Here is a 15,500-nt window from a genome sequence, read left to right on the forward strand (position 1 = left end):
ACTTCGACTTCAGCTACATTATTAACGTAGCTGAAGTTGCGTACCTTAGTTTGAAGTGGGGGGTTAGTGTGGACCAGGCCTGTGTCTGATAAGGGAGGGACAATCATAGCAACTAGCAGTCCAGGAATTGTTTTCTGCAGAGACCTGTCCTGAGCAAGATGCAGAGATAATGTTTCAAGATAATGTTCTTATGTCCCTCTTCCATGCTGATAGAACGATGAGAAGAACAGGCAAAACTGAATTAGGGCATCAGCTGGAAGCGCAGGCTGAAAGAATCCATGAGCTAAGACCATGCAACAAAGAAACCACTGTGTACATCAGAGATGCCATGGCTGAAATACAAATGATGGCTGTAGACAAATTCCACACATTGGATGAATTGGTTGCTGAATAGTTGAGGCAGGTCCTAAAAGGATTTGACAAAGCTAATTCTGTAATCAGTTATTGACAGATATGACAATAGTAACTCTGTGAAAACTGCAAAAAGACAGTGCTGGACAGGATCTAAGGTTGCATGCAAGAAATGCTAGGTGATTGGTGGATTCCCTGTGCCTCCATGGAAGAAGTTTCTAAACATGGCATCCAACAAGCAGTCACTTGTAAAATTCCTCTGTGATTATATGGTTCAAAAAGCACCCGAGAATATAGAAGTACATCCAGCACAGGCATTACTTCTTATAGGGGGCTTTTCCAATAGCAAAGTAGCAAATTCCATCATCCATAGAAGCATTGAAGAAGCCCAAGATTTGTACAGTACTCAAGAGTAAGTGCACACAAGGATGCTTCTGTATGCTCTATGTGCCTATATGACCTTTTGGTCTCTCGGCGTGAAAGAAAGCATAATAATTAGGTCATCTGATACAGGTGTTTTGGTGCTTGCTGTTCATTCCTTTTCAAAAATGGAACATACAGATAACACATGGATTGAGACAGGGACCATTTCCAGGACAATTGATAAGCATCGCTTTATACCAGTGCATGCAATTTGTGACGCGTGCACACATGACTTCTGCAACATACTTCCAGGAGTGCATGCATTACCAGGATGTGACTCTGTGTTATCCCTATTTGGTATTGGAGGAAAAATCTGTGTTTAATGTTGTCAGAATAAAGGGAGCCTACCACTTGAGAGATCTTGTCATATTGGGAGAAAGTGATGGGCAAGCCACAATTTCTGCAGCAAGGAATTTGATAGCAGTGGCGTATGACCAAAGCAAGAAAGAAAAGGAGACCCACAAAGACCTGAATTGCTTGCACCTCAATCAATCCATTAAAAAGGACACGTCACTGGCCAAATTCCCACCATGTCAGGACAGTTTTGAAGATCATGTCAGAAAAACATCTTGGCAAACCAAGGTTTGGATGTCTTCATGCATAGATAAACTAGATATTGAATCACCTTTGCAACAAGGATGGGAAAATGTGGATCATGAACCTACATCCTATATTCTTCAAGGGCCCAATGACATCTGAGCTTCTACAAAATCTTAGTTGTACCAGTAGGGGTCACTGCGCAGTCAGCTGTGTCTGTAGTCAGAACAATGTTCCCTGTACAGAACTGTGTAAATGCCAAGGCAATGAAGATCGTGGTAACCTATTCATTCTCGATAGAGATCATAATGATGAAAAAATTGATGATGATAACTAGAAATGTCACCAGCGCTATTACATTTCAATGATACTTGTACAGATTTATTGTTAGGTTTTCTTTTACATTGTTGTTGTGATGCTTTGAACTCACAAAGAAATCCAATTTTATGTCTTGCAATAATACATAGAGTCATAGAAATATTTGCATTCATTTCTGTTAGTTTAAAATGATCATTTTTAACATGTAGATGGTGTCACTATTTATCTCTGTTTCTTTGGTAATAGCACCACTTGACAGCTCCACATCATACCTCATCTTAAAGTAGACATAATAAGATTTCAAACGATGTATGATGTGCATGTATGTAGAGAGGAGTACATGAAATTAATCAAATTGACTCTGTCTGCCGCTTGCCTAATACCAGTTTCCGTGTGCCACTGTGCTACCCACTTTGTTTGGTTGTCCCGAAGTTCCTCACCAAATTCTTTAATCATGAGTAATTTAATAATTTCAAGTCAACTACAAATTTTGCCACCTCTTCTGTTCACCTTTTCTCCAAGTCATTAATAAAGGTGTTATACAACACCGGTCCTGGTACAGATCTTGGGCCACCCCATTGCTGGCCTTTCATCATGGTAAAAATCCACCATTTATTCCTACTTTGTTTCTGCCTCTTAGCTAGTTTCCAATCCATAACAGTATTTTACACCTCACCCCACGATTACTTAATTTCCTTAATCCACCCCTTTGGTGAGAGACTTTGTCAAAGGCTTTTTGAAAACCCAAATCAATTTTATTAGCTGTTCTCTTTAATTTGCTATTTTGTTGACTTAAAGAACTTTAACATATTAGAGAGATACACTCTTTTCTTTTACAGAAGCCATGCTGGTTTGGCTCTATCATATCATGTTCATCCAACTGTTTAATAATTCTGTTCATAATTATTATTTCAACTAATATACCCCCAATGAAGTAAGGCTTACACTGGTTTATAATTCTCTAGATCAGCCCTACAACCTTTTTCAAAATAGATGCAACATTTGGTACCCTCTAGTAGCATAGCTGATTTTAATAAGAGTGCAACTCAGTTAACACCCATGGAGTTGCGCATATCTGAACTGAGCACAGAATATTGGCCAGTGTTTCCACCTGTTCATCATCATGCCCTAATTAACTTTATATGCAAACAGACAACACCAGTATTTAACACACATGCTGAGAAACACTTCTACCCATAGACCTGATCCTTACTGATTTCAGTGGATCATTCATGTGTTTATTTTTAAGCTCTGTTTTTGTTGGAAACTTCTCATCCTCATTTGGTGTCTTTTTTTCTTGCATTCACTATTGCCAACATAGAGTTCCAATTCCTCCACTCAAGTTCTGCCTCTACCAGCCAATGACCCCCCCAAACAAATGGATTTAACTGTCCTGCCTCACCCCTTTTATTTTCTTAGTAACTCTCTGATCATTAATTGCAGCAGTATTTAGATCTTATAAGGTCTCACTTCCAGGGCAAAGGGGTTCAGAGATCTTAATTATTCTAATCCTTCCTCCTATATTGATGTGGAACTGTTGTGATTGCAGAATCGGATTTTCTCTTAGAGGTGCAAGGGACAGTTAGCTGACAGGACTATAATTGAATTCCCAATGTATGCTGGTTGGTTAATTTTTTTAGCCCTTTATTCAGGGGCTTGTTGCTATCTCCTTACTGTGGTTGTAGTTTGTGGTATATTCCATTATATCTGAATGAAAAATGAATTCATTTTCTCACTTGCTATACAGGGCAATGGAGGACTAAGAATTAAGGTAGACTTTAGGTAGAGGGAGAACAATGCAATACTAATACCCTGGAGGGAATGGAGTGATTTTATTACTACTAAGGTTTATGGGAAACAAGCTTCCCCCGATCCACACGCACAGCTCCCATTGGTACAGTGGACTGAGCATCATATGACAGTGCATAAATATAGTCAAACAAAAGTGAATCTACAATAATGTCACCTTGATACTGTATGAAGTGTTGTTGTAGCCATGTCGGTTCCAGTATATTAGCAAGACAAGGTAATATCTTCTATTGAACCAACCTGGTGAGAGAGACAGGTTTTTAAGTTACACAGAGCTCTTCTTCAGGTCAGGTGTAGCTTGAAAGCTTGTCTCTTTTACCAACAGAAGTTGATCCATTAAAAGATATTACCTCACTCACCTTGATAATGGGCAGACCTGTTTGAAGTCCAAGTCACATCAGTTTAGTTTTTAGATCGAACCCTATTTTCACATCAGTTTAGTTTTTAGATCGAACCCTATTTTTACTATAGTCAGCACAAAAGAAACGTAGCAGCAGAAAAGCAAATGCTTCCTAGCCTACCTTGAGTATCCTCAGCAAAATTACCTGCTACACTCTCATTCTAGAATCCTTTTGACAGTAATGATATCTGAAGTAGAAAGAGCACAGCCTGATTCTCAGAGACCATGCTGAAGTTGCAGGGCTGGCAGCGGAGAGAACCTTGTTAGACTTAGAAATGGACATTAAAAATATGGCTGTGGACTGTATGCATGGTAATTCCATGCTAGTAGCTGCAGCACGGCATCCCTGTCTCCTCCACACTGCCTCCCCCGCCACCATGCCCAGAAGTCCTGCTACTCTCATGGTAATTCCGGCAGTGGGGAGCTGCTCAGACAAAACTACCATACATATTGCTACTCCTTAACATCGCATGGAAACCAGCGAGACAAAATAACTCTCATCCACTAAGGTGTCATATTTTTAGAGTCACTTCCGGTACAATGATTACAGATCTGGTGTAACAAACAGCCCTGTTGTTCATCTTTTACAGCCACATCTATAAGAAGAATCATGACATGACCAAAACTCGGAAAGGAAAAACAGAACAGCTTTTGAGAGTCGATGACCACGATTTCACTATGAGGCCAGCTTTTGGAGGTAGGAATATTGTTCTGTCTATTTTTCAGTTCATTTGTTTTGGGAAAATATCTCTGAGCCAGATTGTTCTCTCCTACCTCTGTGTAAGGTGGAAAGAACCCCAATACTTTCAGTGGATACTCCAAGGTAACTGTAGCAGACTTTGGCCTCCAGTACCCTAGTAGAACAGACAGACTCCTTTCTATTGGTAAGCTCTCCTTCAGTTGAGTAGTGCTTCCAAGAGCATGGATCTGGACCTTTTCTTAAATGATATTTCACTTTGCTTGAGAATTGTGTCTAGAAGGGAAGAACAGCTACAGTTATTAGTTGGATGTTTATTTCTAGTTGTGAAGAGCTTCTGAGTTGACATGATTAAATCATAAAATAATTAAACAGATAAATCATCAGCCAGGTCACTCTGCATGCTCACAGAAGAACCAGAATAGTTTTGTCAAGTTGTAAACCTGATTTCTCATAACCTTGTACAACAACTTAGGAGGAGGAGGAACCAGGCCCACCAACACCTTTCCATCCTTTTCCCACTCATCAACCACAGGAATTTGCTTAGGAGCCACCCTCTTGATTCTAAAGGATGATCCCTGCTCACTACTCCAGAGGTAGATCATGGCAGCAGTGGCGATGGCAGCCCTGACGTAATCCTCCCTGTAGCTGGTTCTAGCCCAGAAAAGCTACGTGGGAAAAAGAAGAGCAGGTGAGGGGAGAAGCTGCTGCAGAGGGCAGAGAGCTAGTTCCTGCCACCACATATCAGGAGCCAGCAGATCAAAGATGCCCCCTCAGTCTTCCTAACAGACAACTAGGTTCTGGAAAGCCTCGCCTGTCCTCTTTCAAGCGGCTACCAGGCTAAGGTGACCACATGTCCCTAAAAACTAGGAATGTTCCGGTATTTTGCCCTGCTCCACTGCTCAGACTGAGTCCCTGGCCCTGTAAGTCAGCATCAGTCCTCCGCCTCCTTATGCAGAGTCCTTAAAGGAGGGAGGTCAAGAGGTAAAGGTTTTTAACTATAGAAGTTCTCCTGTAACTGCTTCTGGTACAGCAACTTTTCTGGTTATCTGTTTTTCTCCTGCTTCCAAGCAGGAAGCAGTGGTTTAAAACACTGGCTGCATGCATGCAATGATGTATCCCCTTTGATGACTGGCTTCAGTGATTATAACAAGCCTATTATTTATCTATAGCTACAGGAGTTCTCCTTTAGCTCAAGCAGTAGAGGGCTGTGTTTTGGTGCTGAAAGGTTTGGGTTGGATGGATCCCCCTATTGATGGAAATGAAAGGGCAGAAGTAAAATGCTAAAACTGGAAAAAATAAACCACTTGGGCTTGTGCTGCTAACGACCCTCCCAGAAGTGAGGTGGGCAAGTTCAGACACTCATGGCTGTGTGAACTGCCTTTCAAATGGAGACACGCTGTACTGATAATTTAGGAGAAAGGGGCCAGGCATTCCTTACACAACATGGCACATTTTTACCAAAGGAAACAAGGGTAAAAAACTCCAGCACAGACCTGTATTTACCACATGCTCACGTTAGACCACATAATCTGAAAGGCAGTGCTGACTGTAATCTATATTCCTATTTTGCTATGACTGCAGTGGTTGGCAATTGTAGCCATATTATTCAGCATTATATTAAAATGTTATTTAAAGTCAGAAAGAAAGTAGACAAAAATGCGTTAAGTATGGTTGTGTTCTCAAAACAGAATGCAAAATGGCACTGTAGGATCCATGTTTATCTCCCAATGATTCCAGATCAAATGTACTCAGTTTACAAGTAATAGTTCAGGCTACACTCAGCCAACAAATCTATTGTGTAAGAAGATGCTGTATTGTAACTCTGTTCAGAACCTGAAATGAGTACAGAGTGCAGCAGCCTGTTGGTTAAGTGGAGCATGTCACTGTGAGCACATGACCTGGACTTCTGGAACTGACTGGCTGCCTATAGGTTTCCTAATGGAGTTGAAAGTGTTGATTTTGACCTAAAAAGCCCTACATTGCCGGAGACCTGCCTAGTTGAGTGTTGCAGCTCTCATGATTTTATTGTGAGTCTCATGACTTTTGCTGTTTTACTTAAAGCCCCAACTTCTGGAGTCATGTGTTTACATGAGAATCTCTGCTTTCATGGGGGAAAAAAGCAGTAGGTTTCTAGTATCAGAGGGGTAGCCGTGTTAGTCTGAATCTGTAAAAAGCAACAGAGGTTCCTGTGGCACCTTAGAGACTAACAGAAGTACCTGCCTCTGGAGATTTCCATTACTTGCATCTGAAGAAGTGAGGTTCTTACCCACGAAAGCTTATGCTCCCAATACTTCTGTTAGTCTCTAAGGTGCCACAGGACCCTCTGTTGCTTAGTAAGTTTCTAGTCACTGTGGTAGCAAAGAAAAGCACATGATCCATGTGCACCCTAAAGGCTCAGATACTGGAATGCAAATAAAAAAGAATTAAACATCTTTTATTGTTAAAAATCTTAGGATTTTCAAGCTAGCCTCATGATTTTTGAACACTTGAAGTAGACAGTACGGCACTGTCTCTCTCTCTCTCTCTCTCTCTCTCATGATACTGCTACAAGTGTGATGAAGAGTAGGACTTGGCTTGGAATCTCCTTGTTTTATACAAGAGGGAGCAGCTAGTGGGGTATTCTCCTGAGGCAGGCCCTCTACTTTGGGATCCGTTCTCCTCACTTGGTCTGAAATAGCCTGAATCAAGTGATCTCCAGGAGATGTTCTTTCTGGCGGGGCTGCTATGCATTTGGTGTGGAAGGTTCTTCGGGAGGCTGAAGGACAAGATTTTGTTGTGCTCTGTGCTGAAGTTCTAGGTTTTATGGGACCTGCTGCTATTGTTCTATTGTATTTTCTTCTGTCTTTTATTGTATTTTTAATATTTTATCTGTGTGCCCAGAGCCTGAGAGAGGTGTCTCTTTGTATGTTTCACACCTAAATAAATAAAGGCGTGTTTACATTGTCATTCTTTTAACTTTAATACAGTGTATTTTAAATATTTTGCCCAATTTAACAGAGTATTTTAAAAAAACAATACAATCTTTAGGATCCTGCAAGATCCTAAAAACCTGAAGCAGTTTTTGCAAAATCAGTTACTTCAACCCAATGTTCATCAACTTAATGAGCAGATTATTGGAAGCTGCATTTGAAGACATTTCAGAAAATTGCACTTTCAGCTTCAGAGATGAGATTTTGCAAGCATCTTGGCGGGAGGTGGGGAATGGATGTGGAGACCACGTTTCTGTAATTTCTGCTGAAAACAATGACATCTCACAAAGGCCTTGTTTGAACTAGCAAAATTGCCCAAGGCTGACAATGGGTGTCAGTAAATGGGTGCAGCTGAACAGGATTTAACTGTGTATGGCTAAGAACTAACCTTGGCAACAACTTAATTATATTAGACTGTAGGCTATGTAAGCACCAATCAAATGCAACCGGACAACTTTGTGACAGGAGCTGGATGTTTAGGTTCCTGTGGTATCAAAAAATCTTGTGTATATTTCCAGTGCTAAAATAAATCATATAGAAAAAGATTAGGAAAAAATAGAGTAAATAACTGGATATATTTTTTTATATCCAGTTTATATTTATATATTTTTATTGTTATGCATTGTAAAATCATAGGGCCTCATTCACCACTGCATTACTCCAATGGAGTTATACCAGTGTAAAACTGAAGTCAATGGGGCCTGATTCTCATATAATCTAAGGCCCTTTTGTCCTGCTCAGGGAGTGTAAAGGGGCCTTAAAGATGGGTGTAACCTAACCTGTGCCCACTGTAAGGCCCTTTTACACTTCCAGAGTGTTGTAAAGCACAGTAACATACTGTGAATCAGGCCTTTATGTTCCAAATGAAAATGACTGTCATCTCCACACAAACCCAAATAGAAATATTTCCCAGGGAACCTAGGCAGTAGTATTAGATTGTAGTGAAATCATGTGTCATGTAGCATGTTTGTAAAACCTGAGAAAAATGAGCAAGAGTTATACAAGGAGAGACTGGGGAAGAATATTAGAAGGCAGGTGAAGTATCCACGAACAGTTATCACTGTAAAGCGCTAGAGCAGACGTTATGTAAGCAATGTTATTAACAGCCCAACTGTCATAGTTAAGTCTTGCCTGATGTCAACCCATTAGTGACAGCTATTGGGTAAAGTGATAATGACAAAGATTGTTGCTTTACTAATGTTCTATGCAGCCTCCTCCCGTCCTAAAATAGATTGCATTTGTTCTGACCCTTTTGGAGTTATCTCCATGCCAGTGACCTTGCTCAAGCCAGCAGATGTTCAGGTATTATTTACAAATATTAATATTTAAAGATTATGTAAATGTTTTAGTTGGGTTCTCTTCTTTAAACACCCATGTTAAGCATTTCATCTATGATGTTTCATATTTTATAGGGAGCCTGTGAATAAGCAGCTTTAGTTGATACTCAAAATAGCTGTACCTTCTTTGCTGAGAAACAACCTAATGCTCATGTTATACTTATCCATATAGAATGTCAACTAGATCTTGCTGCACTTGTTGAATAATACTTTTATCAGCACCTATGGACAGTTGGGTGACTGAAGGCATAAATGGCTCACATAGGGTTAGTGTCAAAGGTTAGGGTAAAACTCACTTCTTCTGCAATGTTTCAGAGTAGCAGCCATGTTAGTCTGTATCCGCAAAAAGAAGAACAGGAGTACTTGTGGCACCTTAGAGACTAACAAATTTATTAGAGCATAATGCTCTTGTTAGTCTCTAAGGTGCCACAAGTACTCCTGTTCTTCTTTCTTCTGCAATGATAATCCAGCAGTAAAATGGGAAAACACACAAACAATCCCCCTCTCTTCCCCCAATACAGTGATAGTCAACCTACTGAATGTAGCCTGTGTCTGAACTTAATTGATTGTATCTGTTTTAGGGCTAAGCCCACACGTGCTGAGCACCCACAGTTTTGTTTGTCTTTAATGCCTCTTGAGACCAAACTCATAGACTAAGGGTAGGTCTACACTTACCTCTGGGTCCGGCGGTAAACAATCGATCTTCTGGGATCGATCCCGGAAGTGCTCGCCATCGACGCCGGTACTCCAGCTCGGCGAGAGGAGTACGCGGCATCGACGGTGGAGGCTGCCTGCCGCGTCTGGACCCGCGGTAAGTTTGAACTAAGGTACTTCGAATTCAGCTACGTTATTAATGTAGCTGAATTTGCGTACCTTAGTTCGAAATGGGGGGTTAGTGTGGACCAGGTCTAAGAGCATATGTTGCCACAGCATTGTTAGTTCAAGGTATAACTTGAGTGTTAACTCTAACCTAACTCCCATCTGCACACACAAATCTCTAGCTCGAGGTAACTGTGGCTTTATCATTGAGCTAGCTGATCTGTTGGGGGAGGGGAGGAGGCTGAAGTTCAAATGCCGCTAAAGCTCAAGTACTAGTGGGGAGCCTCAAGGCACGGACTGTGGAAGGACACTGTTTACCCAACAAAAAATAAATAGGAGTTTATGGGGTGTACAGAATCACCAAAGACTGGTCTGCAGCTCAGACACATCAGATTTTATACTGTGGCCTCCCAGATTTGTTTTTTTTCTATCATGATTTGAGCAATTGCCCTGAGTGCCTTCCATTTGTGTCTTTTTAGTCTGTGAGCTCTTTAGATCAGGCTCTGTCTCTAACTACATATGCACAGCACCTAGTACAATAAGGCTCCTACCTTTGTGGAGGCCTTTAGCTACTACCACAGTATAAATAATAATAAAGTGTTACAACTCCTTCTCACTCCTCTCTGAACCTGGAATTGATCTTATTTGCATAGCCACTATTTTGGCCTCAGAATGAGGCTTAACCTGCAAAATGCATGTCAGAAAAGATGTATCAAGCTCATTTTAGTCACATGTGGAATTTTTGTCCTCACAGTCCACTGCTGCTATCTCATTTTAACAATTGAAAGTCAGATGAAGAGAAGGAGACTGATATCAAAGGAAACTGACAGAACTCTGAGCTTTTGAACTCTATGGCAGAGTCTGAAATTAAAGGGAAATGACAAAATCTTCGTCTTGGAGCTGGCAGAACAGCAGATTGCAAATACTGACTTCAGGCAACTTCAATGCAGCCCACTCCTTCCTATCTTCTAAGGCGTTCAGTAGGATTATACCCATAAAAAAAATCACAGTAGCTTATATCACATGAGTACCCAGCACAAAACTCTGCTATTCAGAGAACTGGCCTGAACCTTATGCCTTCTAAACTGCATCCCATAGAGGGTGTTTTATACAACAAGATGTTCCAGGATGTGAGTGAGACCCATAGAAAAGGAGCTCAAGACTAATCTGAAAATGTCTTTCTGTCCTCCAGAGTTTTCCAGGATTTTTTTTTCCTTCCCAAGTGGCAAACCATTCCTTGGATCACAACCCAGTGCCCTGGGAATAAGGTATCTGAACTTTCCCTCGCTTCTTTGAGATTCATCTACAATAAGCTGCTCCATATTTTTTTACCTACTCTTCAATGAGTTCCATTCATTATTCAGGTTGCATAGGCCACTTAGGCCATTTGTGATGAGGTTCCTATTTGAATCTGTATTTAGTAGTTGGACTCCATCAGGATAAGAAACTTAACCAAAAGCCCAGATCTGAACATCCCTGAATTTTGGGTATGTTCAGATCCAGATAAGAACTTTGTGGTTCAGGCCCATTTGCACTCCTAAAAAACCTGTGATACAAATGTCAAATGCTGTCTTCTGAGCTATCCTACTATAAGTCTCGGCCTGCTCCAAGGATAGCTCCAGCATGACACCTGGAAGTCTGCCTGGTTCCAATTCAGCAGTTACTTAAGTATAGGCCTTGCTTTAAGCCTGTGAGTAGTCCCACTGAAGTCAGTGCTCCTGTGCTTAAAGTTAGGCACGTGCTTAAGTAGCTTACTGTATCAGGGCCTATATATTCAGCAGTCAGAGAAGATACGTTGGTGTGTTTGAAATCCGATTCAGTTGCCATGTACCACAGTCTTTAGCATTACACTGATCAGCTTGGAGACAGGGGATGTTGAAACCCTAAATTGCAGTAAACACATGCAGAGGCTGGAAGGTGAATCTCAGTTATTCTTACTGCTGCACATCAATGATTACTCTTGAATTGGAGCTGTGTGAAAACAGTAATTACTTTTCATGAAAAAAATACAGTTTTGGTGAAGGCCATTTTGTGGCCCCAAAATTTCTCTTTAGGCAACATTTTGTGTGTGTGTGAAATGTCAGTTTTCACATTGAAACCTGGTAAATTTCACACATTTTGATGCAAACCGAAATAAATGGAGGGAGTTAGTTTGGAGTTTTTAGAAACAGATTAATTAAATTGCCTCTTGGAGGCATCTTGCTTTCCCTGCTCTGTGAATGAATCCAAGGCTGCAGCCTGGGCTCTGAGAGCGTCCCCACTCACAGGCCTCAGAATCCAGGCTTCAGCCCAAGCCCCAACAGTTACAGTGCAATTTTAGCTCTGCAGCCTGACCCCCGCCAGCACAAGTCAGCTGATCTGGGCCAGCTGCAGCCATGCTTCTATCACAGTGGAGCTGTACCCTTAGTGCCTAACTGTCATTGATTTCCATAGGAGTTGGGCACCTAAGCACTTTTGGGGTGCTCAGATATTACAGTAACGTGTGCCATATCATACCTAACATAGATAGATCTGTTGGCTTATAGCTGGAGCTATAACAATTGACACCAGCTGAGGCTCTGCTCCCAACCCCAGAATTCAGTCTCCAGGATTGTTAATCTGGCATCTTTCCAGAGCTCCAAAATTCAATCAACATTTTAAAAATAAAATGTAGGGAATTTAGCGCTCGTGAGCCAGGCACAGTACACTGCTGTATACATTTCTCCACAGAGTTTTGCCAGCGGAAATTAATCTGGGGCTGCAGCTATTCCTGCTATTACCATCCTGGACCTGGTTTAACAGCAACTGCCTGTTGTCGGAACTGTGAAGTGGTTTTGTGATGTACACAATCTGGGATGAAATCAATGCTTGTTTTTCAATTCTGACCTAACTCAGAATTTGAACCCAGATCTCTGAAGGTGCAAAGCAAGTGTCTATCAAGGAGTATCTCATGGTCTCTTACAAACCCTTGTGTTTCAGCAGAGTTGCAGCATTAAAAAAAATTGAGCACGTCCATTGTCTCAGAGGTAGCATCAAGAAAAATTGGTTTTAAGATGAATTAGAGAGCTATTAAAGTAGCACTAAGACACTCCAGGGCTCTTTAAGCTGTCTGTTAACAAATGTTTCAATTGTTCTAAAAGCCCAGTGGCTCACAGTGCATCATAAGCATGCTCCAGCCAGACCCAAACAAATTCCTTAAACATAGCAACACAAAGGAGCAGACATGCAAACTGAAAGCCCTGATTCTGCAGTCATTTGTGCACATGCTAAACTTTAGTCACTTGAGTAGCCCCACTGATGTCAATGAGACTACTCAGTAACTTTAGCACGTTAAGTGTTTGCAGGCTAAGACCCAAAGCCTCTCCTTAAGCCTCAAATCTCAATCCTGCAAACACTTAAGCACATGAATAAATTTATTCACAGGAGCAGGCTTACTTAAATTATTGCTCCCATTTACTTCAATGAGAATGAAAGGTGCCCAACACCTCCTAAAATCAGGCTACTTCCTTGTTGCTATTATTTGTATTACAATAGTGCCCATGGACCCCAACTGGGCTCAGTGCCCAGTTGTGCTAAGAACATTTATGTCAACATGGCCCCAGATGGGTTAGGTGCCTGAATGTGGATTATGCATCCAAGTTTGAAAATTCTGTGCAGAGATATAGACATCTAGGGGCAGGTCTACACTACTGCTTACGTTGATCTAACTTACGTCGCTCAGGGGTGTGAAAAAGACCCCCCTCCCCCCGAGCAACGCAAATTACAATGACCTAAGCGCTGTCAACACCGGTGCTATGTCAGCAGGAAACGCTCTTCCGCTGACATAGCTTCTGCCTCTCTTGGAGTTGGAGTAATTATGCCGACGGGAGAGCGCTCTCCCATCAGCATAGAGCATCTTCACCAGACGTGGTGCAGCCAATGTAGTGCTTCTAGTGTAGACCTGCCCTAGGTATTTACAGTATTAAACTACAGGTGTAGTTGATATGTTTGAATAATGTAGCGCTCTTGTATTAAATGAAGATCACGTTATACAATAACAACAGGACAAGCCCTCTTCCTTCCTTGCATTACCACTCATCCCATTAGAGGGGGAGGGAGGAGTGGGAGGGCTCATCCCCTCCCAGCTCTGTACCTCCTCCAGCTCCCTTTCAATACAGAGATTTTCTTTGTTTGCTCCTCATTAGTGGCAGTGGGTGGGGAATTTGGCTAAGCATCTGGAGCCTTGGTGGTTGAACAGTTTAGTTTGCAGAGAGACAGGATTAAAAATGTAGCAGTTTCCTAATGATCACAAGGATTAGTGAGACCAAAAATCTCTTGACATCTTTCTATGACTGATCAACAGCTGTTTAATTCAACAGTATGTTCTGTAGCCACACTGACCTTTAAGTATACCCAGGGTTTGTTGCAGTTTGAAGAGAGTATTTGTTGCTGGATTTCTGTTTTGCTTTAAATATTGTAAGTAATTAATATGCAATTCTTCACCAAGTGTGAAAAATGTATGTTGATCTAAATTTTGAAGAGCCATAAGCAAAAATCCTACAGTCAGAAAATCTTGAGACGTTGCTATATGTTAGTTTTACCTTACAGCTTCACATGCAGAATTCTTGAATTTTTGGCAGATGTAAACCAGCATAAAGAAAATTGGGATTTGGTTAAAATCAGCCTGTAGGAAGTTCACATGGCTTTAGGTATTGGAGTGTCATCTACTATGGAGGGACTCTGAGAACTGGTTATTAAGTAACATAAATCTATGTGGGTAATTCCAGGAACACAGTTAATGTAACAAGCAGAGCTGATTTCCAAACTAGTGTATGGAGTTTGGCAGCTTTGCTATGCAGTTTCTTAGACTCTCACTACTCTACTATAAATTGATGTGCATATGCATTTTGTTTGAGTTTTTTTCAAACCCTGAAGTAGGGAAGAGATGATGGCAAAGAATTGGACAAGAATACGACATATACTTTTTGCATATTATGTTGCCATGATAATCAGAAATATACTGATTCTGTGATCAGGCAGGGAAATGGGTAGATTCATCCAAAGGAAGTGGCTCTAGATTGTTGCACACTTGTTACACTCTGGAATTTAGTGAGAAGAGTTGAGCAGTATCACGTGCTTGTTCATAACACAGAGACCAGAGGATTGAGTGTTGTAAGCTGACGATCTCTAACATAATTGCCTGAATAAATAATCCCCTCTGCTGAAGAAATCAGTGTGTTTTGCAGGATGTTTGTTCTAATTTTCCTGTTAATGAGATCTCTTTATATAGAGAGCTTTTAATCAAGAAATGCAATGGATTGTTTTCCTAGCTCTGCTTCAGACTTTCTGTGGTCTTGGACAAATCATCTAATCTCTCTGTGCATTGGTTTCCCAATTTATAAACATGGTGATAATGTGTTCAGACTAATCAAAGAAATGTTTGCCTGGCATGTGTGTATACATAGGTAATAAATATACATCTATTGTTAACATTTCATAGTATTGTGCAGTGAGACTTCATTTTCCAGAGCACAAATATTGTGTAATTTTTAGTCATACAATTGCTGTAGCATATCGATTTACATAGTGATGTGGAGAGACGGAATTTAAATGAAAATTACAAAGTATATGCAAAATAAATGTGTGGACAGCACCACAGTCTTGCCTGTCTGTGTCTAAATCTTGCTGATTCTTTCTGCATAACATCTCCAAGATATGGCCTTTCTCATCCATCTACACAGCTAAAACTCTCATCCAGGGTGGTGTTATCTCACGTTTCAATTACTGCAACATCCTTCTCTCTGGCCTTGACAAACACAATCTCGCCCCACTTGTCTTCATTCATGGTGTCTTCAGAATGCTGCTGCAAAGATAATTTC

At 41.0% G+C, this 15,500-nt stretch overlaps 1 protein-coding gene across 1 annotated transcript in view; it reads left to right on the forward strand.

The window, feature by feature from the left end:
• Window positions 1–15,500, forward strand: part of LOC128833567 (gamma-aminobutyric acid receptor subunit rho-2-like) — a 66,863-nt gene that overhangs the window by 18,855 nt on the left and 32,508 nt on the right. The window contains exon 2 of the mRNA XM_054021525.1: window positions 4,429–4,535. Within this exon, the coding sequence (XP_053877500.1) occupies window positions 4,429–4,535 (107 nt within the window). The remainder of the gene's footprint in view (window positions 1–4,428; window positions 4,536–15,500) is intronic.

This window comes from Malaclemys terrapin, chromosome 3, assembly GCF_027887155.1.
Source record: "Malaclemys terrapin pileata isolate rMalTer1 chromosome 3, rMalTer1.hap1, whole genome shotgun sequence".
Lineage (NCBI taxonomy): Eukaryota > Metazoa > Chordata > Testudines > Emydidae > Malaclemys > Malaclemys terrapin.